Raw genomic sequence first — 25,702 nt, forward strand, 5'->3', positions numbered from 1 at the left:
AATTACTTAGCAAGTACAGGTCACTGTTGAAAAAAAGCCGTGAATTAGGGTTGAACTTGAAAGTGTCTGCAATTCTGCCCAGACACGATAGGAGGGAGTATATGATGAGAGCCTTGTCGATCAATTCGGCCCTGGAGGGATTGTGCAAGGCTCAAGGGGTAGAATTTTTTTCAGCCTGGACTGTACTTGTTAACAGGAGAGATTGCTTCTACAGGGATGGGATACACTTAAATAGAAAGGGTGCAAGAATTTTTGCTGATGCTGTCGAGGCAGTGTTAGGTGGGTCGGAAAACTGCTAGTTGGGGGGGATACAAGGACTAATAGATTAACAGTAGCCACTGGCAGAGGTGGAAGTGATTCTTGCACTGCTTCTATTCAAATGAGCAGAAGTCTGAAAAACAAGATGCAGGATATTTCAGAGACTGCTGGTAGTCATTGCGGTACAAGTAAACACATGGGTTGTGTTAGGGTAGCTAAGAATAGAAACAGGTGCATGTATACCTGCGTGTACACCAATGCTAGGAGTTTGGTAAATAAATTTGATGAATTTGAGGTATTGCTCAAAACATCAAAGGCAGATATTGTTGGGATATCAGAGACGTGGTGTCACACAGATATAAGTAATGCGGAACTGGAATTTGGGGAATACAATGTGTATAGAAAGGATAGACAGGACAGGAGGGGAGGAGGGGTTATGCTATTAATTAAGAAACACATAAAGTCCAAGGAAGTGAAGCCAGTCGACATCGATGGACAGGGCAGTGTCGAGTCAGTTTGGTGCGACATAAGCATAGGGAAATCAAAATTGAGAGTAGGAGTGTGCTATAGGCCTAATGACTCTGATGAGTATAATAAGATATTGTACAGGGAAATAGAGTGGGCCAGTAAATCTGAGAGTCTTATAATGGGGGACTTTAATTTCCCAGATATTGACTGGAATTTGTGGGTTGGTCACTCGCACACTAGCAAGGCTTTTGTGGATTTATTGGATGATTGTTTTCTACATCAGCATGTTCGTGAGGCAACAAGAGGGAGCAATACTCTTGATCTGATTATCAGTAGTGATTCTTCATGCATTAAGAACCTGCAGATAAATGAACCACTAGGTGGCAGTGATCACAGTGTGTTGAAGTGGGATTTACTCAAGGAGGTAACTACCATCAGAGGTAAAGGGAAGGGTTTTTGTTTTCGTAAAGGCGACTATGATGGTCTGAGACAGTATTTAAATTCTATACAGTGGGACCAACTGATGATGTTACCAACAGCAAACTCAAAATGGGAAGCATTCAAGGAACTAATCTTGGAGGCTACCAGGCTTTACATACCAACTAAGAAATATTGTTCAAGGTTTAGGCCTAAATGGTTGTCAGATGAGCTAATGAGACATGTGGCAGAGAAGAAAAATGCATGGGATACATACAAATTAATGGGTGACATGGAAGCCTATGATAGATATAAGTTGGTCTGTAACCAAGTCACAAAGGAGATTAGGCAGGCAAAGGCAGACTATGAAAAATCCTTGGCAAAGGATGCAAAGAAAAACAGAAAAGAGTTTTTTACATACTTGAACTCGAAAAGGAAAGGGATGAATCAGATTGGTCCACTGGATATTGATGGTTCAACAGTTGAGGATCCTGCTCAGGTGGCTAACAATCTAAACGAGTATTTTGCATCTACATTCACGCATGAGGAGTTATTCAGGAAGGAGAATGATGTAGGTAAAGTAAACATTGGCAGTGAGCTGGATGATTTTGTAATAACTGAGAGGAAAGTGGAGGAGAGATTGTTGAGGATAAACATAAAAAAGGCACCTGGGGTGGATGGGATCTATCCAGTTATATTAAAGGAGGCAGCAAAGGAAGTATGCAAACCCCTAGCCATAATTATGAGAGCTTCTTTGGACTCAGGGGAGGTGCCCATAGACTGGAGATGTGCAAATGTAACCCCAATTCACAAAGGAGGATCAAAGGCTGACACAAGTAATTATAGACCTGTTAGTTTAACTTCTGTTCCAGGTAAATTAATGGAGGCACTGGTTAAAGAAGCACTGCAGGATCATCTAGACAAGAATTCAGTTATAGCTCAGACGCAGCATGGTTTTGTTAAGGGCAGGTCTTGCCTGACCAATTTGATTGGATACTATGATGTAGTCACAAAAGAACTGGATGCAGGGAATAACTTTGATATTATATATTTGGATCTTAGAAAGGCTTTTGATACTGTTGCACATGGAAGACTGCTGCACAAATTGGAGCAGTGTGGCATTGGAGGCAAATTGCTGCTATGGATAAGGGGATGGTTGAGTGGCAGAAGACAGAGAGTGGTAATCAATGGACACTGCTCAACGTGGACTAATGTTATTAGTGGAGTTCCTCAAGTTCAGTGTTGGGTCCGTTGTTGTTTTCGGTGTTTATGAATGATATTGATGATGGGATATCAAGTTTAATGTCCAAGTTTGCAGATGATACAAAGGTTGGCAGGGTCGTTAAGGACAATACTGACGCTATGCTGCTGCAACAGGATCTGGAAAGGTTGAACAGATGGGCTGAGAGGTGGCAAATGAGGTTTAACATCGACAAATGTAAAGTGCTGCATATGGGAAACAGTAACCCCAGAGCAACGTATCAACTCTGCGGTACTACACTGACAGTGGTGGAGAATGAAAAGGACCTGGGGGTAATTGTGCAGGCAGATATGAAGTTCTCTGAGCAGTGCAGACGAGCTGCAAGAGTAGCGCATGGTGTCTTGTCAATGATATACAGGAATTTTTCTAGCAGGGATAAGGAGGTGATTATTCCCTTGTATAAGGCAATGGTAAGGCCACATCTTGAGTACTGTATACAGGTCTGGAGGCCTCATTTCAAGAAGGATGTAGAGCTGCTGGAACGGGTACAGAGAAGGGCAACAAGATTAGTAAATGGAACAAAGGGTTGCTCTTACGAAGAAAGGCTTAAGTTTTGCAAATTACAGAGTCTGGAGACTAGGCACCGGCGAGGTGATCTGATAGAGGTGTATAAGGCTTTGAATGGTTTGAGCATGCTCAATGCCAATGGGATTCTTCATCTTTCTCAGAATAATCACCTCAGAGGGCATAAATTCAAATTGAGGAAGGACGGATGTCGGATAGATGTGCGGAAATTTGCCTTTGGCCAGCGGGTGGTTGGTTGGTGGAACCGACTTCCATCACTTGTTGTTGAAGTTGATAGCCTAAACAAATTTAAAGCTCAACTGGACAGGTATTTCGAACGAACGGAGGGGTGAAATGGGAGTGGGTGTTTTTTTTTTTTTTTTTGGCTGATGCTGAATAAGCTTGCTTTCTTGCATCATATGCCTCTGCTAATGCTAATGCTAATGCTAACGGTTTGAGCATACTCAATGCTGATGGGATTCTTCCTCTTGCTCAGAATAATTGCCTGAGAAGGCATAAATTGAAATTGAGGAAAGACAGTTGTAGGATAGATGTGCAGAAGTTTGCTTTTAGCCAGCGGGTGGTTGATTGCTGGAACAAACTTCCATCTATCGTAGAAGTTGATAGCTTAAATAGATTCAAGGCAGAACTAGACAAACATTTGGAGTGAGTGGATGGGTGAAATGAGAAGGGGTTTTTTTGTTTTTTTTTTTTGGTTGATGCTATATAAGCTTGCGTTCTTGCATCATATGCCTTTATACTAATGGTAATGTCCCTGTACTGCACTCTTAATCCTCGTCTCTAAGATTTTCCCTACCACTGAAGTCAGACTAATCAGTCTATAGTTACCAACTTCACTCTTAGAACTTTTTTTATGTACTGCTGATAAGTTGGCACTTCTCTAATCCAAATAAATTTCTCCTAAGTCCAATGATTCCCTCATAATTAACTTCAGTGGGTTAATACACTCTCTGGCCACCTCCCTAAAAATAACTGGGTATATGCCATCAACTCCAGGAACCTTACTTGCCTTTAGGCTCCAAAGTTTTTCTAATAAGCAGTCAACTATAATTTCAAAATCACTAATTCAATGTGGCTCAGCCTCACTCTCACAGCCTCTCTTCAGCATGAAGAGCCTCTTGTCAGGAAAAACCAATGCAAAGTACCTATTCAATTCATCAGAAACATCAGCTGAGTTATCTAAGACTTAACTACACCCAGTATACAAAGGTTCAATCCAATTTGTTTTCTTTTTTGTAATCATGTAGATGAAAAACTCCTTTCAATGCTCTTTGCTCTCATAACCAGTGCTTTCACATACTCAGCTTTTACCACCTTAAACTTTCCTGTGGTATTATTACAGTCAACTAGTAGCTCCCAATAAAAAAATAAATCTCCTTCACTCAAAGCAGTATGCATTTGACTATTCTATTTTCTTGGATCTGAATTGAAGATGCTTCATTTGGCAGATCAGAAGATACTAGTCTCTGACACACTCCCAGTTATATTTGTAGTAGTAGTGGCATGTGATGCAAGAAAGCAAGTGTATGAGCTTATGCAGCATCAGCCAAAAAAAAAAAAAAAAATCACGCCATTCCCTCCAAATGCCTGTCCAGTTCCTCCTTAAATTTATTCAACCTATCAACTTCCACAATGACAGATGGAAGTTTGTTCCAGTAATTAACCACCTGCTGGCTAAAGGTAAATTTCCGCACATCTATTCTACATCTGTACTTTCATAATTTGAATTTATGCCCCCTTAGGTTCGTAATCTGAACAAGTGGAAGGATCCCATCAGAATTCAGCGTGCTCAACCCATTCAAGGCCTTATACACCTCAATCAGATCACCGCGCAGGTGCCTAGTCTCCAGCCACTGCAATTTGCAGAACTTAAGCCTCTCTTGGTAAGAGGATCCCTTCATTCCTTGGTAAGAGGATCCCTTGTTGCCCTTCTCTGTACACGCGCAAGTAAATCTACATCCTTCCTAAAATGAGGCTCCCAGACCTGTATGCAGTACTCAAGGCGTGGCCTGACCATTGCTTTATACAGAGGGATAATCACCTCCTTTTCCCTGCTAGCAAAATTCCTATATATCATTGACAAAACCCCATGACCAGCCCTGGCAGCCTGTCTGCATTGCTCAGAAAACTTCATATCTGACTTCACAATTACCCCCAAGTCTTTTTCATTTTCTACCACCTTAAGTGTAGTACCACACAGTTGGTACGTTTCTCTGGGGTTACTTCTACCCATATGCAGTACTTTGCATTTGTCAAGGTTAAACTTCAGTTGCCACTTCTTAGCCCATCTACCCAAATTATCTAGATCCTGTTGCAGTAGCACACTGCCATTAACAACCCTGCCAACCTTTGTATCATCTGTAAACTTCAACATTAAGCCTGATATACCTTCATCAGTATCATTGATAAATATACAAAACAACAGTGGACCCAACACCGAACCCTGTGGGACTCCACTAATAATATTAGTCCACGAAGAGCAGCACCCATTGATTACCACCCTCTGTCTTCTCCCACTTAACCATCCTTTTATCCATTGTAGCAACTTACCCTTAATACCATTCTGCTCCAATTTGTATTGATATCAATATATGATATCAAAATTATTTTTTTCATCCAGTTCCTTTGTAACCATATCATAATATCCTATCAAACTTGTCAGACAAGACTTTCCCTTAACAAACCCATGCTGTGTCTGAATTATTGCTGCAGTCTTGTCTAGATGATCCTGCAATGCATCTTTAACCAGTGACTCCATTATTTTACCTGGAATGGAGGTTAAACTAACTGGTCTGTAATTACTCGTGTCACCCTTCGATCCCCCTTTGTGAATTGGGGATACATTTGCACATCTCCAGTTCATGGGAACCTCCCTTGAGTCCAAGGATGCTCTCATAATTATGGCTAAAGGTTTGCTTAGTTGCTTTGCCGCCTCCTTTAATATAACTGGATAGATCCCATCCACCCCAGGTGCTTTTCTTATGTTTAACTTCAACAATTTCTCCTCCACTTTGCTCTCAGTTATTACAAAATCATTAAGTATCCCACTACAATTTGATAACCTTCTGCCATTTTCAAACCTTAATAATTCCTCATGTGTGAATGTAGATGCAAAATACTCATTCAGTTTGTTTGCTATCTGAGCAGGATCATCAACAGTCGAACCATTGATGTCAAGTGGACCAATCAGATTCATCCCCTTCCTTTTAGAGTTTATATAAGTAAAGAAATCCTTGCTGTTTTTCTTAGCATCTTTTGCCAAGGATTTCTCGTAATCTGCCTTTGCTTGCCTAACCTCCTTTGTGACCTGATTACAGATTAGCTTATATCTGCCATAGGCTTCTGAGTCGCTTGATAATTTATATGCATCCCATGTATTTTTCTTCCCTGTTACGAGTCTCATTAGTTCATTAGATAACCATTTTGGCCTAAACCTTGAACAATATTTCTTAATAGGTATGAAACTTTTAGTAGCATCCACGATTAATTCCTTGAATGCTTCCCACTTAGAATTTACTGTTGGTAACATCGTCAGTTGATCCCACTGTACAGAATTTAAAAACTTTCTGAGACCACTGTACTCACCTTTACGGAAGCAAAAACCCTTTCCTTTACCCATGATGGTAATTAAATCTTTAAGTAAATCCCACATCTGCAAATTCTTAATACACGAATGATCACTGCTGATAACCAGATCAAGAGTACTGTATTACTCTCTCTGGTTGCCTCTCGAACATGCTGCTGCAGAAAACAATCATCCAATAAATCCACAAAAGTCTGACTAGTGTGTGAGTGACCAATCCACAAGTTCCAGTCAATATCTGGGAAGTTAAAATCCTCCATTATAAGACATTCTGATTTACTAGCCCACTCTATTTCTCTGTACAATTGTTCATTGTACTCATTTGAGTCATTAGGCCTATAACACACTCCTACTCTTATTTTTGCTTTCGCAGTGCTTATGTCACACCAAACTGACTCAACAGTGCACTGTTCATCTATATCAACTGGGTGCACTTCTTTTGATTTTATGTTTTTCTTAATTAACAGCATAACACCTCCTCCCTTTCTATCCTGTCTATCCTTTCTGTATACATTGTACTCCCCAAATTCCAGTTCTGCATTCCTTATATCTGTGTGACACCACGTCTCTGCTATCCCAACAATATCCGCCTTTGATGTCTTGACCAACACTTCAAATTCATCAAATTTATTTACTATACTTCTATCATTGGTATACATGCAAGCATACATGCTCCTATTCCTATTCATCCTAACACATCCCATATACCCACCTATTTCAGGATGACTGCCATCCGTCCCTGAAACCCCCAACACCCCTCGCTCCAGGTCGCTACTTATTCTAATAGAAGTTGTGCAAGAATCACCTTCACCTCTGCCTACGGCTACTGTTAAACTATTAGTCCTTGTATCCCCCCAAGCTATCAGTTTTCCGACCCACCTAACACTGCCTCGATAGCATCAGCAAATATTCTTGCACCCTTTCTATTTAAGTATATCCCATCCCTGTAGAAGCAGTCTCTCTTGTTAACAAGTCTCTCCTCTTGTTTCTAGGGTAAGCACCTGTTTCTTTAGTGACTCAAATTCTTCTAGTTAGTTAGTTAGTTATTTGGTTTTTAGGAGCATTAGCAACTAAGGCCATATTGCTCCAGGATATGCGGTGGTCATTCCCTGACCTTTCCGCATCCTCCATATTTGGTGGTGATGGGCTCGAACCCCGGTCTAATCAAGAAGCATGTGCTACGCACTGCTGCGCCTTCCCACCTGGCTATGGAGGCACCAATTCTTCTAGTAATGCGGCAAGTTTTAATTTCAGATCGGTACACTCCTTACATTGGACGCAGAGAAAAGAATCATCGGTTGAGCTTCATTTGTCAACTAGACTGACCTTAGAATACATGCCACAGGCTATACAAGTGATGAACTCATGACTCACCAAAAAAAAGCCTGTAGGCATTTTTGTCTGAGTCATGAAGTCCTTGGATGATGTACTGAAAGTGGATCTTATAACAACCATTATTTAGATAAAATATGAACTTAAGCAAGATTACAAAATTTTAATTTGCAAAATATGTTACACAATTTAAATGAACAGTGTTACAGTAATTAAACTGTTATCGAAACTTTATTCACTAGTGAAATTAAAATTAAGCTACCAAATTTACTGGAAAGAATGTTACTTAGCAGATATACTTTAGAAAAGTTAAGAATTATTAAAAAATATTGTAGAAATTAATTTCACAAAATTACTGAAATTATTTTCACAAAGTTACGGAAATAAAACATAGAAAATTACTGAAATAGATTTAAAAATTATAAAAATTAAATTTAAACAAAAACTGATCTTAATCCCCTTCATAATCTGCCATAACCCCAGGGGCTCACATCTGGTGAGTATGGGCTTGGCCTCAGGGTGCTGAGCTGGATATCATCATTCTTCTCTTTCTTGGTGATTTCCTTCTACTTCTTTCTCAGGGTAACTCAGAAATTTTTTTTGGCTGGTGCAGCATAAGCCTCAGGTTTCCTTGCACCATATGACTAATAATAATAATAATAATAAAATAATAATAACCAACTTAAGACACATTTGTTCTCTTCAATTGTGTGAATGCTGGATGTTAGCATTGGCATTAGCATTAGTAGAGGTATATGATGAAAGAAAGCAAGCTTATGCAGCATCAGCCAAAAAAACCAAAAAAAAACCTCCCATTCGTTCCAAATGCCTGTCCAGCTCAACCTTAAATTTATCGAGGCTATCAACTTCCACAACAAATAATGGAAGTCTCTTCCACCAATCAACCACCAGCTGGCTAAAGGCAAATTTCCGCACATCTATTCCACAACTGTCTTTCCTCAATTTTAATCTATGCCCCCTCAGGTTCTTAATCTGAGCAAGAGGAAGAATCCCATTAGCATTCAGGTTGCTCAACCCATTCAAGGCCTTATAAACTTCAATCAGATCACCTGGCAGGTGCCTACTCTCCAGGCACTGCAATTTGCAAAATTTAAGCCTTTCGTGGTAAGAGCACCCCTTTGTTCCCTTCACCAATCTTGTTGCCCTTCTTTGTACTCATTCTATCAACTCTACATCCTTCCTAAAATGAGGTCTCCAGACCTGTACACAGTATTCTAGGTGTGGCCTGACCACTGCCTTGTAAAACGGGATAATCACCTCCCTGTCCCTGCTAGCAAAATTCCTATATATCATTGACAAGATTCCATAACCTAACCTGGCTGCCCATCTGCACTGCTCAGAAAACTTCATATCTGACTGCACAATTATCCCAGGTCTTTTTCACTTTCCACTTCCCTGAGTGTAGTACCACACAATTGGTACGTTTCTCTTGGGTAATTGCTACCTATATGCAGTACTTTGCATTTGTCAATGTTAAACTTCAGTTGTCACTTCTCAGCCTATTTGCCCAACTTATCTAGATCCAGTTGGAGTAGCATACTGTCTTTACTGTCACTAACAACCCTGCCAACCTTTGTATAATCTGCAAACGTGGACATTAATCACAATATACCTTCATCAATATCATTGATGAATACACAAAACAACAATGGGCCCAGCACCGAACCCTGAGGAACTCCACTAATATCATTTGTCCACGAAGAGCAGTGTCCACTGATTACCACTTTCTGTCGTCTCCCACTCAATCATCCCTTTATCCATTGTAACAACTTACCCTTAATGCCATACTTCTCCAATTTGTATAGCAGTCTTCCATGTGCAACAGTATCAAAAGCTTTCCTGAAATCCAAGTATATGATATCAAAATTATTTTTGACATTCAGTTCCTTTGTGACTACATCATAGTATCCAATCAAATTGGTCAGACAAGCCCTCCCTTTAACAAACCCATGCTGTGTCTTAACTATTACTACAGTCTTGTCTAGATGATCCTGCAATGCTTCTTTAACCAGTGACTCCATTATTTTCCCCAGAACACAAGTTAAACTAACAGGTGTATTATTATTATTATTATTATTATTATTATTATTATTATTATTATATATTAGCCATATGGAGCAAGAAAGCATAAAGCTTTTGCTTTATGAGAGAGAGAGAGAGAGAGAGAGAGACATAGAAGGGAATCACCAGGAAAGAGAAGAATGTTGATATCCAGCTGAGGACCCTGGGTGTGCCAAGCCCATACTCACCAGATGTGAACCATGTGTCACCTTTTGAACCCCCTTTGTGAATTGGTGATACATTTGCACACCTCCAGTCTATGGGGGACTTCTCCTGAGTCCAAGGCGTCTCCGTAGCCAGGTGGGAAGGAGCAGCAGTGCGTACCACACGCTTCTTGATTAGACCGGGGTTCGAGCCCGTCACCACCAAATATGGAGGATGCGGAAAGGTCAAGGAATGACCACCGCATATTCCGGAGCAATATGGCCTTAGTTGCTAATGCTCCTAAAAACCAAACAACAACAACAATCCTGAGTCCAAGGAAGCTCTCGTAATTATGGCTAAGGGCTTGCTTGCTTCCTTTGCTGCCTCCTTTAATATAACTGGATAGATCCTGTCCACTCCAGGTGCCTCCCTTATGTTTAACTTCAACAATTTCTCCTCCACTTTGCTCTGTTATTACAAAATCACTTAGCTCCCTGTTAGAGTTTGATAAACTTCTGGCATTCCTCTCATTGAATAACTCCTCATGTGTGAATGCAGATGCAAAATACTCATTCAGTTTGTTAGCTACCTGAGCATGATCATCAATAGTAAACCCATCTATGTTATGTGGTCCAATTTGATTCATCCCTTTCCTTATAGAGTTTACATAAGTAAAGAACTCTTTGCTGTTTTCCTTTGCATCCTTTGCCAAAGATTTCTCGTAATCTGCCTTCGCCTGCCTAACTTTCTTTGTGACTTGATTACAGACAAGCTTATATCTGCCATAGGCTTCTGTGTCACCTGATCATTTATATGCATCCCATACATTTTTCTTCTCTGCCATGAGCCTCATTAATTCATCTGATATCCATTTAGGCCTGAACCTTGAACAGCATTTCTTAGTTGGAATGAAAAGCCTAGTAGCCTCCAGGATTAAGTCCCCGAAAGCTTCCCATTTAGAATTCAACGTTGGTAACATCATCAGCTGATCGCACTGATCAGAATTTAAAAACTGTCTGAGACCACTGTAGTCACCTTTACGAAAGCAAAAGCCCTTCCCTTTAGCCTTGCTAGTAGTTACATCTTTAAGTAATTCCCATATCAGTACATTGTGATCACTGTCACCCAGTGATTCCTTTATCTGCAAATTCTTAATGCATGAATAATCGCTGCTGATAATCAGATCAAGAATATTACTCCCTCTGGTTGCTTCTCGAACATGCTGCTGTAGAAAACAGTCATCCAATACATCCAAAAAATGTCTTGCTAGGGTGCGAATGACCAACCCACAGGTTCCAGTTAGTATCTGGAAAGTTAAAATTTCCAATTATAAGACATTTTGATTTACTGGTCCACTCTATTTCTCTGCACAATTTCTCATTATACTCAGATTCACTAGGCCTATAACACATGCCTTCTCGCATTTTTTCTTTCCCAGTGCTTATGTCACACCAAACAGACTCAACGTTGCATCGTCCACCAACATCAATTGGATGCACTTCCTTAGATTTTATGTGTTTCTTAACTAACAGCATAACCTCTCCTCCCTTCCTGTTCTGTCTATCCTTTCTGTACATTTTACTCCCCAAATTCCAATTCTGCACTGCTTATATCTTATATGTGACAACACGTCTTTGATATCCCAACAATATCTGCCTTTGATGTCTTGACTAGCACTTCAAGCTCATCAAATTTATTAACTATGCTCCTAGCATTGGTGTACATGCAAGTATACATGCACCTGTTTCTACCTTACCCTAACACAGCCAATGTATTTATTTGTTCCACTATAACTCCCAAAAGTCCTGGAAGTTTCCATTACCTTGCTTTCCATGCTGCTGTTCATTCTAATAGAAGCAGTGCAAGAATCACTTTTGTCTCTGCCTGTGGCCACTGTTAATCTTTTAGTCTGCGTATCCTCCCAAGCTAGCAGGTTTCCGACCTATCTAACACTGCTTCGATATCAACAAATATTCTTGCACCCTTTCTATTTAAGTGTACCCCATCCCTGTAGAAGCACTCTCTCCTGTCAACAACCACAAACCAGTCTGAAAAAAATTCTACCCCTTGAGCCCTGCACAGTCTCTCCAGGGACGAATTGATCGACAGCTCTCATCATATACTCCCTCCTATCGTGTCTGGGTAGAATTGCGGACACTTTCACATTCAACCCTAACTCGTGACTTTTTTTCAACATTGACCTTTGCACTCTAATGCATTAAGGGCTTATGCCTCAAGCTGCGAAAGAGTTAGACTATGTATATCTTAGTGAACTTGCATCATTTATACACAGCCAATTATAGATTAGCAAATTTGCAATAGCGGCATCGTTTAAGTTACATCTCATATTAGGTAGGTACCCACCCACCGAAGAAGGGCTAAATAGCCCTGAAACGGTGCCATCTGGGTGGTGGTGGTATCCACTGAGAATAAGTAACAACAGTCTTCTCCTTCGGGTGAAGCGCTACTTATTTGAAGTAGTGCAATGTCATGGCAACTCGTTGTGAAGGTATTCACAATATGAGATGTAACTTAAACGATGCCGCTATTGCAAATTTGCTAAACTATAATTGGCTTTGTATAAATGATGCAAGTGCACTAAGATATACATTGACCTTTGCTTGTTGAGTAAATCTGCAGATCTCTTACTCTTAATGTCATTAGTTCCAACGTATACAACAGTATCACCTTTTGTGCCCTTAAAAGATGATATCTCTACGTCATCAATTTTTATCCCTGGCAGACATACCCTGATCCTATGTCTGAATGTTGATTGATTAGTATTTTATCTGTAATGATTGTATTTTTTTATTTAGCCAATATCCTAGCTCAGGTTAAGTTTGCTTCAAGTATAGACTGTGATTAGACTAAGATACAAAATTGCCCCTGGTGTTTAAAGGTTAACTGGCACAGCAGTGGTAAATATCTTGACTTTTTGGTATAGATAATTAAAATTTGTTTTTAATTATCAGGTAATGATAACTAAAAATAAATAAACAAGAAATTGTGCACTGATAATCTATTACTTTCATTACTTTTTTTAATGAAAAATCATGCATGCAAACTGAATAACTTGCATGTGGATAGTTAATATTTTATATTATTTTTGTAAAGGTGGTCATAAAAAATTTTTCCAGGGTTTAATATTACAGTAGTTTCTATTTCCCACTCAAGCCAGCCATCGATACATAAAGGAATCTGCCTTTCCAATGCTGCTGTTGTTTTTGGTTCAGACTATTTGCTGTCTGCACCTTTTATGTCATCCATATTTGGGCTGAAATTTGCCAAAATTGCCAGCTGGCCAGTCTGTCACAAAATATAGGTGCCTTAGAAAGAGTATAGGTAGCTTGAGATTTATAAGGTTATGAAATGGAATAGTAAAATTAAGGAAGATGACATTTTCATACTATTAATTGATGCAAGAACCAGGGGCATAAATTGAAATGGGGAGGGAGTGAGAGGAGGTTTTTTCTTGTAGGAAATTTTTTTTAGCTAACAATGGCTTGGGGAAATAAAATACAAATTTGTTCTAACACAGGACGAAGTGCTCATTTACTTAAATTTTAGTGCTGTAGATATTATACCTGCACAATATATATACTGCTAAATGATCATGTTAAATTGCCCATTTTTCTCTTTGTACTTAAGTGGCGAAGGTAAAGAAAGCCAACACGAGAAACGTCAGATAACTTACGGGGAAAATTAGTTTCCCGATACGGCACTCTAGCGCTGCTCACTCGGTAAACAGGCAGTAGGTGTTATCGGTCTGGAGCAAAGTTGAGAACGATATATTGATTGACAGGTAAGCGTGGCAAACGATGCGCTGATTAGTGCGTGAACACAACACACAATAACATTGGGTTAGTATCATTTTAATAGCACTCAGAAGCACCAATGGTAACTTGCTCTAATGAATGCTTTCCATAATGGTAAAAAAAAGGTCAGGTTACCTCCACTTGAATCCCATGGGAGCTTGAACCAATCCCGAAGTGGAGGGGATAACCTAACCTTTTTTCTTTAGAATCACGTGGACTAGCGCATAAATTGTTTATTAACAAAATATTATTTTTTTTATTACTGTACTTTTATTTTTAAAGACACTCGTGCGGATACACACGTATCATAACGTCAATAAATACCTCAACAGCTATTCACTATATATATATATATGTATATATATATAGAATCTTTCTTTCTTTTCTTATATTATTTCCTAACCTAACGTTTAAAGTTAGGTCACTAAATATAAGGAAACCGTTTCTATCATTTCCTAACTTACCATTTAAGGTCAGGTTACGAAACATGACGAAAAGTAAAGAAACCTTTTCGTAACCAAACCTAAATCAACAGTATAGTAAAAACACTCGTGAACTCCAAAAATCTGCTTTTAATAATGAGAAAAAAAACATAATGAAGAACATAAAAATGAAAAGAATGAAACTTTTATTAATTTAGTTTTCATCAAAAAATCAACCAACATTTTATTTTCCTTACAAATTTCTTCCATCTTTAAAAGATTCGTCACTACTATTACCTGTTTACCATTCATCACAAAACTATTATGCACTGTTCTTTATTCATAAATACACATTATAATGCCAATGACTATACAGTAGCTTGTCCTCTGTCGCACCTACCACCAATCATTTCATCGTTTGCCACGCCTACCTGTTAATCAATATATCCTTCTCGATTTCGGCTCCAGACCGATAACACCTACCGTCTGTTTACCGAGCGAGCAGCGCTAGAGTCCGGTGTCGGGAAACTAATTTTCTGCATAAGTTATCCGACTTTTCTTGTGTTGGCTTTCTTTACCTTAGCCGAAAATTCTTATTGATTTTTTAATAATCCATTCTGAATAAGCTCTATTTCTAAATCTCTCTTTTAATAAGGTTATATCATTATTTAAATTTTCGGAGGTAGCTAAAAGTTTGAAATCATTTGTAAGCTGGCTAATCTATAATTGGCTTTGTATAAATGATGCAAGTGCACTAAGATATACATTGACCTTTGCTTGTTGAGTAAATCTGCAGATCTCTTACTCTTAATGTCATTAGTTCCAACGTATACAACAATATCACCTTTTGTGCCCTTAAAAGATGATATCTCTACGTCATCAACTTGATTTCTTCTCTGATAACAGACTAAAATATAGTTTTAGTACAGGTTAACTCTATTCATTGGTTAGTTTGTGATAAACTCTAAAATCTCTTCTGTCACTGATACATCTGTCAAAATTAAATTTGACAAAATTTAGGCTGTTATTCATTTCAATTTGTATTTTAATCATTAATCAACAGAATGCAGGGTTACGAGAATTTGATGAATGTCCTCTAATTTCCAATTACTAGCACATCACCGACAAATCTCCCATAGTGTGAACATCATGAATGCAATTGAAATGGAATGAAAACATGGAACTTACAAATGATGTATTCTAGATATAGTTAATTTTTATTCTAACAGAAATGATCTGATATCACTATAATTCACTTACCAGTCCAAGTAGTGGTAGACCTCCCTCCACTCCAAACAACTGTAAATCCAATCATTGTACCTGATGTAGAACCTAATTAAAGAAACTTAGTTGATTAGTAATTTAAAAAGGCAGTGCAGTAATGCATGAAATGTTAATATGGTAAATTCTCAATTATCTGAACCCCACATGTGAGTTTCCATATTAACCTACCCTCCTTGCTGTGTGTGTGTTTTGTTTTAATGTGGATACAGTGTTAATTATTTCTGTATATCCTCTTTGCCTGGAGTGCCTTTTGATGAGCCATTAACCTGGTGTGTGAATGAACTGTGAGGGATGTCAGTTATTCAAGACTATTGGAAGGTTGTTCTTCTGTACTTGCAAAAATACTTTATTCAGTACACCAATTTTGGTTGCAGTAGTCCCACTTCATCTATTGCCATAACTGTACTATTCCTAGAATAGTATACACATGACAATAAATATTTGAGGTAAACAGAAATTTGTTATAGCTTCATGAAATGCTAATACCGGCAACTCTCCTTTGTTTGCTTTAACTCATAACTCATAGTTAAACAAATGAATCTTGTTTAAAACTGATTTTCATAAACTGACCACTCTTCATAAACTTTAGAGCTGAGTATGAATGTTTCAGAAAGAATTTTTTTTGTCTGTAATGTTAAGACTTAATTGTTATAACTCATATTTTCACTATTTTTTCCACTGTTCTAACTTTCCCAAAACAATGACTTTCAAATAAAATGAGCATCACATACAAATAACCTTCTCTCGCAAAAAGAAAAAGGAAAATTAAACTTTATCAGTAGCAAAGTTTAATATTTCACTGCCCAGAGAAACATTAAATTTTGTGGTTTTATGTCTTCCTCAGCCTGAAAATGATCTTCATAGCTACAGGAAGCAGTGATTACTGGCACAAAAGATCTGCTGCGCTGCAGGTAGCATAACCAAACCTTTTCACAAAATGTTATTTGAATGTTGGGGTGTGGCTGAATGGAGAGCTAACTAAAGGGCATTTTGACAATGACTCTGTCCATAGTTGCTGAATTTAAATAGAGTTTACTGCTACTGACTCATCATTTGGATTCCTAAATTTTTTTATATATCAAATTTCTTTGGTGGGGATTCCACTCCATACCATCATTATCAGCTTGGTAACTTGGTAGGCTGCAAAAACTATCTCACACACATAAATCAAAATGGAACCACAAGCCAGTATAATGAACAGCATAGAAAGGTGTAGGCATAGTTGTTATTTACTGTAGTTACTATTAATCCTATAGCTATTAGTCCAAAACTACTCCAGATATATAATAAACAAGGGAGAAAAATTCACTTATAATGCAAAAATTTATGGCTTCCAGTGATAAAAAAAGTACAGTATCAAATGTGCAACCATAAGGCATTCTAATCATTGTGTAAACTGATTTCAGATCAAATTGCATTACATATATGCTGTGTAATACATGCGACCAAAATAACATATATATACAGGGTGTTTCAATTAAAATGCACTATGGTATATTTCACTTATTTTTGGTTTAGGCTATTTGCTGTCTGCACTTTTTATGTCATATTTCGGCTGAATTTTTTTAATTTGATGTTTAAATTTTACTAAATATTGCCATTTAGATTTCACAATTTTTAAATTTAAATTTTGCCTAATCAACTGCTTTTTACTCAATGGGAAAGTTGTTCCCCATCCTTGGATTCATCTAAAAACATCATCAGTATACTTCTGAAATTAACATAAGCCAATTTTATTTGAAGAAAACAAACACAGCAGGTGTATGTGATGGTTGCTTTTGATAGGCATGTTTTGCCTTTATACAGCTAGCTGTATAGGGACAGCTACATGTTGTGCCTCCTCTTGCAAATAATGACAAAAGAAATAACATTCAAAAGAATTAGTTAAAAAATAAAAATAAATTCTGGAGTGGAAAGCATCGATCACCTGAAATAGAAGTTTCAAAAAAAACATGTGCAATGATAAATTTGTCAGAAAATAAAATGGTGTTTAACTTTGTGAATTTAGCTGTTTGTTATCAAAGATCAGTTATCAGTAACTTTCAACTACAGTGCACTGCTACTACACTTCTTGAAGACAAAATTAACAGAACACATAGAAAATATGGTGTAACTTGCGATGAACGATACAAAATTTGGTATGGTGGTGTACTGTAAAATAATGATGGAATGAGGAGACAGCGAGAAACTTCGGACAGGTATGAAGGATATTTATAGGGGTTGTATAAGGATTACCAAAAAGGTTACATTACGGAAGTCTATACAAGATGCTCGAAAATATCGTCACATGACATCAGTATGGCATATGATCTATCAGCACAGACCTTAGCTCACCAAGTGACCGAGGAATAGGCAGTTGGCATGCAATATGACACATGTTCGATCAGATTTAAGTCTGGTGATTGTGCTCGCCACAGCAGTCATTGGATATCTTCAGTTTCAAGATATTCCTTCACCACTCGGGCTCTATGTGCAGTGCCATTGTTGTGCATGAAAAGAAAATTTGGGCCGACCACACCCCTAAAAAGTAGCATGTAGGATCCGAGGATCTGTTCTCGGCACCTCTGCGCAGTTACAGTACCCATATCAAAAACATGAAGAGGGGTGTGACTATTGAACATTATTCTGCCCCACATGAGAACACCACCTCCACCGCAAGCGTTCCTTTCTCTGATGTTGGAGGGATGATACCGCATTCATTGTTTCCAGATAAAATAACATCTACAATCTGTTTGTAGGCTAAATTGGGCCTCATCAGAGAACAGAACTGTACCCCATTTGTCAGGGGTCCCAGTCACATGTTCATGGCACCAATTTTGATGAGCTCTGTGGTGGTTTGGAGTTAACAGGCGATAAACCACTGGCTTCCTTTCATAGAGTCCACTTGAACTGAGCCTTCCTGAATTCACAGTCCAGTTTAAATATTTTAACCAGTGGACGCAGCAACTTCAAGAGACAGTTGATGACAGGACATCGTAGAGCCAGATAGTAGTCTGTTCTGGTTGACATAGCCCTTGGGCGACCTTGGCCAGCTATTCTTGTAATGGTTCCTGTCTCCTGAAACTGCTTTCATAGTGCCGAGAAGACTGCATGACACGTTTAGCCAAAGTGCTCCACAGAGACTGCTCAGCTTCAAGTCATCCAATGACCTGCCACTTCAAAGAATCATCTAAATGATGATTATTTTGCCATCTTGGGTACTGGAGATGTGGCTCTCCCACTGAGCAAGCCAAAAAATGGAAATGAAGTGATGTGGTCACAACCCGTGTTTTTATAGGCATGAATAATTTGCATAATGTGCAACTCTGTAAGGTGGCAGTTTGATTTCTATTGGATACTCAGAATTTACATGCCAGGATGCCTATTATATCAAATATTCACCTTCTGCAACACTGTTCACAATAAAATATTCATGAAAAACATTTTGTTCTGTTAATTTTGTCGAGCAGTGTATTTTTCACAAGTAAAAGGTAACAATGTAACTAATAACAACAATGACAGATTCAAATAACTTTATTTGTATAGCAAAACGAAATATCCTCTCCCATTTTATACATTCCTTTATTTATTTTCTGATGAATTTATTATTGTTGTGCATTTGTTTTTTTTTTTGTTTTTTTTTTATTTAAACCTTTATTTCAGGAGATTGTTGCTTTCAGCCCCACAATTTTTTTTTTTAAAGTAATTCTTTTGAATGTTATATGCAAGATGAGGTACAACACAACAGCCCCTGTACAGCTAACTGTACATGGGCAAAACACCTATCAAAAGCGACCACTGCATGCAACCATCTTATTCGTTTGTTTTCTTCTCCAAACAAAGTTGGTTTAAGTTCATTTCAGAAGTACACTGATTACGTTTTTAGACTAAACTGAGGATGGGGAACAACTTTCCCATTGAGAAAAAAACAACTGATTAGATAACTTTTACATTTAGAAATCGTAAAATTTAAACGGTAATACTTGTACAATATACACATCAAATTAAAAAATTTCAGCCCAGAATTACCAAACTTGCTACTTTTTATCAAGATATTGTTCCTTTACACTGACACATTTCTGTCATCACCATGGCAAGGTCCTGATGCTGGCAGCATATAAATTAGGTTAAATGTATATCCAATTCAAGAATTCATGCTTGAGTTAGTCATCAGTCTTAAATTCTCCCTACCAAGGTTATCCTTCATTGGCTTAAACAAGCTATAATCACATGCAACCAAATCTGAACTGTAAGGAGGGTGGTTCATGATTCCCAACCTAAGGTTGTCAGTTTCATCTCCCTCAAATTCAGCATGCATGGACTCATCACTCACTCACCTTTTCTTGCAAAATACACATTACTGAGGAGCAAGTTTCTATAATACTCAGCATTAACTGTTGCATAAGGTGTAACAATTAACCACAGTTCACACACGCAGGTCTTCGAGATCTACATGAGTTTTGGCAATGTTGTGCTCTTATAGGTGATCATAAAATTATTTTTGTACTCAGTCCACACAGCTGAAACTCCTGATACCTTTCAAAAAGTGTTTTGTTTGATTTCACCATTGAAAATTACAGGAATCTATTAGTTCTTGCATAGGCAGTAAAAATGCTAGACCAAGTTAAGCCTGTTCTGGATACTTATATGCATGTGGTGTAAAATGTAAATTTAAAACTAGGGACATTTCTCGTGTCCAGTTATTGAAGTGCACATTCCTTATGCAATAAGGAATTATTACACTCTCTGGCTTTGTGTCACGGAAGAGTCTGGCTGGCACACAATTGTTGAAGGATGAATTTTTTGAATGACATTTTGCTCGCTGTCAGCCAAAGATAAGAAGATAATATTCAAAACCCCCAATTGAGAGAGGATAAAAACGCCTCTGACATTCTGTAGTGTTTTATTTATTTTCGATATGTAGAAAAATAAGAGAAATTTACTTCAATACGATCCCCAAATTACCTCAATATTGATAAATATATCAATTTTATTTATTTTCAGAAAATAATTAAAAGCATAATATCTCTTAGTTAATAATAAATTAAAAATAAAGTTGGCATCAAAAAGGTGAACAATACTGAATTATTTCTTTCAGATTTTTTAAGGTTATAAATGTAGTAACTTTTTACTTTATTAACCAGGTGCTAATGTGACAAACAGAAAAACACTGGCACAGCTAAAGATGGATTAATGCTCTGTATTACAACATTGGCTGAAAATCAACAAGATTCAATCCTTTTGAATCCTAAAGACATTTGCCATAATCTTGCCAAATGAAAGCTGTCTTGAATTTTTTGCATGGTAGGAAACCTTTGTAGTGCCATTGCACACTGGATCCCTTTGATTCTGTTGCAAAATAGTGTTCCTTATCTCATCACAAGTTATTCACTTTATTAGCATTAGCATTAGTAGAGGCATTTGATGCAAGAAAGCAAGCTTATGCAGCATCAGCCAAAAAAAAAAAAAAAAAAAACAACTTCCACTTCACCCCTCTGTTCGTTCAAAATACCTGTCCAGCTGAGCCTTAAACTTATTTAGGCTATCAACTTCCACGACAAGGGATGGAAGTCTGTTCCACCAACCAACCACTCGCTGGCTAAAGGCAAATTTCCGCACGTCTATCCTACATCTGGCTTTCCTCAATTTGAATTTATACCCTCTCAGGTGATTATTCTGAGCGAGAGGAAGAATCCCATCAGCATTGAGCATGCTCAAACCATTCAATGCTTTATACACCTCTATCAGATCACCTCGCTGGTGCCTAGTCTCCAGACACTGTAACTTGCAAAACTTAAGCCTTTCTTCGTAAGAGCACCCCTTTGTTCCATTCACTAATCTTGTTGCCCTTCTCTGTACTCGTTCCAGCAGCTCTACATCCTTCTTGAAATGAGGCTTCCAGACCTGTATACAGTACTCTAGGTGTGGCCTGACCATTGCCTTATACAAGGGAATAATCACCTCCTTATCCCTGATAGAAAAATTCCTATATATCATTGACAATACACCATGAGCTACTCTTGCAGCCCATCTGCACTGCTCAGAGAACTTCATATCTGCCTGCACAACCATCCCCAGGTCCCTTTCATTCTCTACCATTGTCAGTGTAGTACCACAGAGTTGATACGTTGCTCTGGGGTTGTGTTTCCCATATGTAGTACTTTACATTTGTCAATGTTAAACTTCATTTGCCACCTCTCAGCCCATCTGCTCAACCTTTCCAGATCCTGTTGCAGCAGCATAGTGTCAGTAGTGTCCTTGACAACCCTGCCTACCTTTGTATCATCTGCAAACTTCGACATTAAACTTGATATACCATCATCAATATCATTTATGAATACAGAAAACAATAATGGACCCAACACTGAGCCCTGAGGGACTCTACTAATAACATTAGTCCACGATGAGCAGTGTCCACTGATTACCACTCTCTGTCTTCTCCCCCTCAGCCACCCCTTTATCCACAGCAGCAATTTGCCTCCAATGTCACACTGCTCCAATTTGTGCAGCAGTCTTCCATGTGCAACAGTATCAAAAGCCTTTCTCAGATCCAAGTATATAATATCAAAGTTATTCCCTGCATCCAGTTCCTTTGTGACTGCATCATAGTATCCAATCAAATTGGTCAGGCAAGACTTCCCCTTAACAAAACCATGCTGTGTCCGAGCTATAACTGAAGTCTTGTCTAAATGATCCTGCAGTGCTTCTTTAACTAGTGCCTCCATTAATTTTCCTGGAACAGAAGTTAAACTCACAGGTCTATAATTGCTTGTGTCAGCCTTTGATCCTCCTTTGTGAATTGGGGTCACATTTGCACATCTCCAGTCTGTGGGTACCTCCCCTGAGTCCAAGGAAGCTCTCATAATTATGGCTAAGGGTTTGCTTACTTCCTCTGCTGCCTCCTTTAATATAACTGGATAGATCCCATCCACCCCAGGTGCCTTTCTTGTGTTTATATTCAACAGTTTCTCCTCCACTTTACTCTCCGTTATTACAAGATTCTCTAGCTTACTGCTAGAGTTGAATACACCCCTGGCTTTCCCCTCGCTAAATAACTCCTCATGTGTGAATGTCGATGCAAAATATTCATTTAGTTTGTTAGCTACCTGAGCAGGATCATCAACAGTTGACCCATCGATATCAAGTGGACCAATCTGATTCATCCCCTTCCTTCTAGAGTTTACATAAGTAAAGAACTCTTTGCTGTTTTTCTTTGCATCCCTTGCCAAAGATTTCTCATACTCTGAATTCGCCTGCCTAACCTCCTTTGTAACTTGGTTACAGATCAACTTGTATCGATCATAGGCTTCTGTGTCATGTGTTAATTTGTATGTATCCCATGCATGTTTCTTCTCTGCCATATGCCTCATCAGTTCATCTGACATCCATTTAGGCCTAAACCTTGAACAATATTTCTTAGTTGGTATGTAAAGCCTAGTAGCTTCCAAGATAAGTTCTTTGAATGCTTCCCATTTTGCATTTGCTGTTGGTAACATCATCAGTTGGTCCCACTGTATAGAATTTAAATACTGTCTCAGTCCATCGTAGTCGCCTTTATGAAAGCAATAACCCTTCCCTTTACCCCTAATGGTAGTTATCTCTTTGAGTAAATCCCACTTCAGCACACTGTGATCACTGCCACCTAGTGGTTCATTTATCTGCAGATTCTTAATGCATGAAGAATCACTGCTGATAATCCAATCAAGAGTATTCCTCCCTCTAGTTGCCTCCCGAACATGCTGATGTAGAAAACAATCATCCAATAAATCCACAAAAGCCTTGCTAGTGTGTGAGTGACCAGCCCCCAAACTCCAGTCAATATCTGGGAAATTAAAATCTCCCATTATAAGACTCTCTGATTTACTGGTCCACTCTATTTCCCTGTACAGCTTCTTATTATACTCATCAGAGTCATTAGGCCTATAGCACACGCCTACTCTCAATTTTGATCTCCCAATGCTTATGTCACACCAAACTGACTCGACACTGCACTGTCCAGCGATGTCCACTGGCTTCACTTCCTTGGATTTTATGTATTTCTTAACTAATAGCATAACCCCTCCTCCCTTCCTATCCAGTCTATCCTTTCTGTAGACGTTGTACTCCCCAATTTCCAGTTCTGCATTCCTTATATCTGTGTGACACCAAGTCTCTGATATCCCAACAATATCTGCCTTTGATGTTTTGAGCAATACCTCAAATTCATCAAATTTATTTACTAAACTCCTAGCATTGGTGTACACGCAAGTATACATGCACCTATTTCTATTCTTAGCTACCCTAACACAACCCATGTATTTACTTGTACCGCAATGACTCCCAGCAGTCTCTGAAATATCCTGAATCTTGTTTTTCAAGCTTCTGCTCATTCCAATAGAAGCAGTGCAAGAATCTCTTTCACCTCTGCCAGTGGCTACTGTTAATCTATTCGTCTTTGTATCCCCCCAAGCTAGTAGTTTTCTGACCCACCTAACACTGCCTCGATAGCATCAGCAAATATTCTTGCACCCTTTCTATTTAAGTGTATCCCATTCCTGTAGAAGCAATCTCTCCTGTTAACAAGTACAGTCCAGGCTGAAAAAAATTCTACCCCTTGAGACTTGCACAATCTTTCCAGGGCCGAATTGATCGACAAGGCTCTCATCATATACTTCCTCCTATTGTGTCTGGGCAGAATTGCAGACACTTTCAAATTCAACCCTATTTCACGGCTTTTTTTCAACAGTGACCTGTACTTGTTAAGCAATTCTGCCGGTCTCCTACTCTTGTGAATATTCCATTATTCACTACAGGAATGCATTTCACTCTAGATCAAACTGGTTCAGATGTTTGACTAAAAGAGCTAACAAATTGTGCCATCTGCTTCAGCATCTTTGGAACCTATTGCACTTGCACTTTTTGAACAAGTGTCCATAATAAGTGCCTGTACATTTCCAACCCATGTGAGATGTTTGAATCACCTTCTTGACTTAACGAAAGTTCACACTTGTCAGCCACACGAGTATGCAGTAGGTTAATAACTTTTTCATGAACTTTGGAAACTCATTCTGCCAATCATACACACTTGCATGTTATAGGATCTCTTTTCTATGTTGTGAAACTTAACAGAAAATTTTGGCCAGTTTAGCTTTCTCTTTTAACAGAAATCTGATGTTACAGAACTCTGCTGTCCTCAGAGTGACAGTCTGATATTACCTTGTACTGCATCTAATTAGCATTAGCATTACTAAAGGCACATGATGCAAGAAAGCAAGCTTATATTGCATCAGTCAAAAAAAAAAAAACCCTTTCCAATTCCACCCATCCACTCGATCCAACATACAGTGGGAAGGTAACATACAGCATTAACAGCTATATAACAAAGAGGAATTTACCATCGTGGATAGTTTTTTGTCATTCAGGCATACACACAAATAAATTGTGCCATCTGGTTCCCATCTGCACAAAAAAGAAAAGTTCAGATGAATCTTTAACCACTTTTGTATTACAGTAAAAAATACAGTATAAGTACACTGATGAGCCAAAACATTATGACCAGAGTTGTTATGCAAATCGAAGCAACTGCAGGTGAACTATGGCGCGGGTCGGGACACAGTATAAAAAACACCTGACACTGAGCTCAGTTAATCAGTGTTACTCTTGTTCTTCAGATGGGAAAGGCAGTGGACTTAAGCGAGTTTGACAAAGGCCTAAATGTAATGGCCAGACAACTGGGTCAGAGCATATCTGAAACAGCATGGCTGGTGGGATGCGAAAGTGGTCCGATTAGGGAAAACCCACGAACCGCTGGCAAGGTGTTGGACAACCACAGCTCATCGATGCTCGAAGTGAGCGAAGGCTCTCTCCAGGATAGTACGTGGCAGCAGAAGGGTGGCTGTAGCGCAACTCGCCGGTAATTGGAATGCTGGTGACAGGAGTAATGTGTCACAACACACAGTACATCGAACCCTGCTGAAAATGGGGCTGTGCAGCCACAGGCTGCTCCGAGTGCCCATGCTAACCACGGTTCACCAGCGACAGCACCTACAATAGGCATGCGAGCATCGAAACTGAACCTTGAGTGATTGGAAGAAGGTCGTCTGGTCCGATGAATCATGTTTCCTGTTGCACCATGTGGACAGCCGGGTACATG

General features: G+C 38.7%; 1 protein-coding gene across 1 annotated transcript in view; it reads right to left on the reverse strand.

The window, feature by feature from the left end:
• The window catches only part of LOC150089952 (uncharacterized), a 144,314-nt gene that overhangs the window by 97,395 nt on the left and 21,217 nt on the right, over nucleotides 1-25,702 (reverse strand). Inside the window, exon 3 of the mRNA XM_090368920.1 lies at nucleotides 15,568-15,639. Coding sequence (XP_090225046.1) covers nucleotides 15,568-15,639 — 72 coding nt within the window. The remainder of the gene's footprint in view (nucleotides 1-15,567; nucleotides 15,640-25,702) is intronic.

This window comes from Mastigoproctus giganteus, chromosome 2 (genome assembly GCF_048544385.1).
Source record: "Mastigoproctus giganteus isolate SK-2022 chromosome 2, ASM4854438v1, whole genome shotgun sequence".
NCBI classification, from domain to species: domain Eukaryota; kingdom Metazoa; phylum Arthropoda; class Arachnida; order Uropygi; family Thelyphonidae; genus Mastigoproctus; species Mastigoproctus giganteus.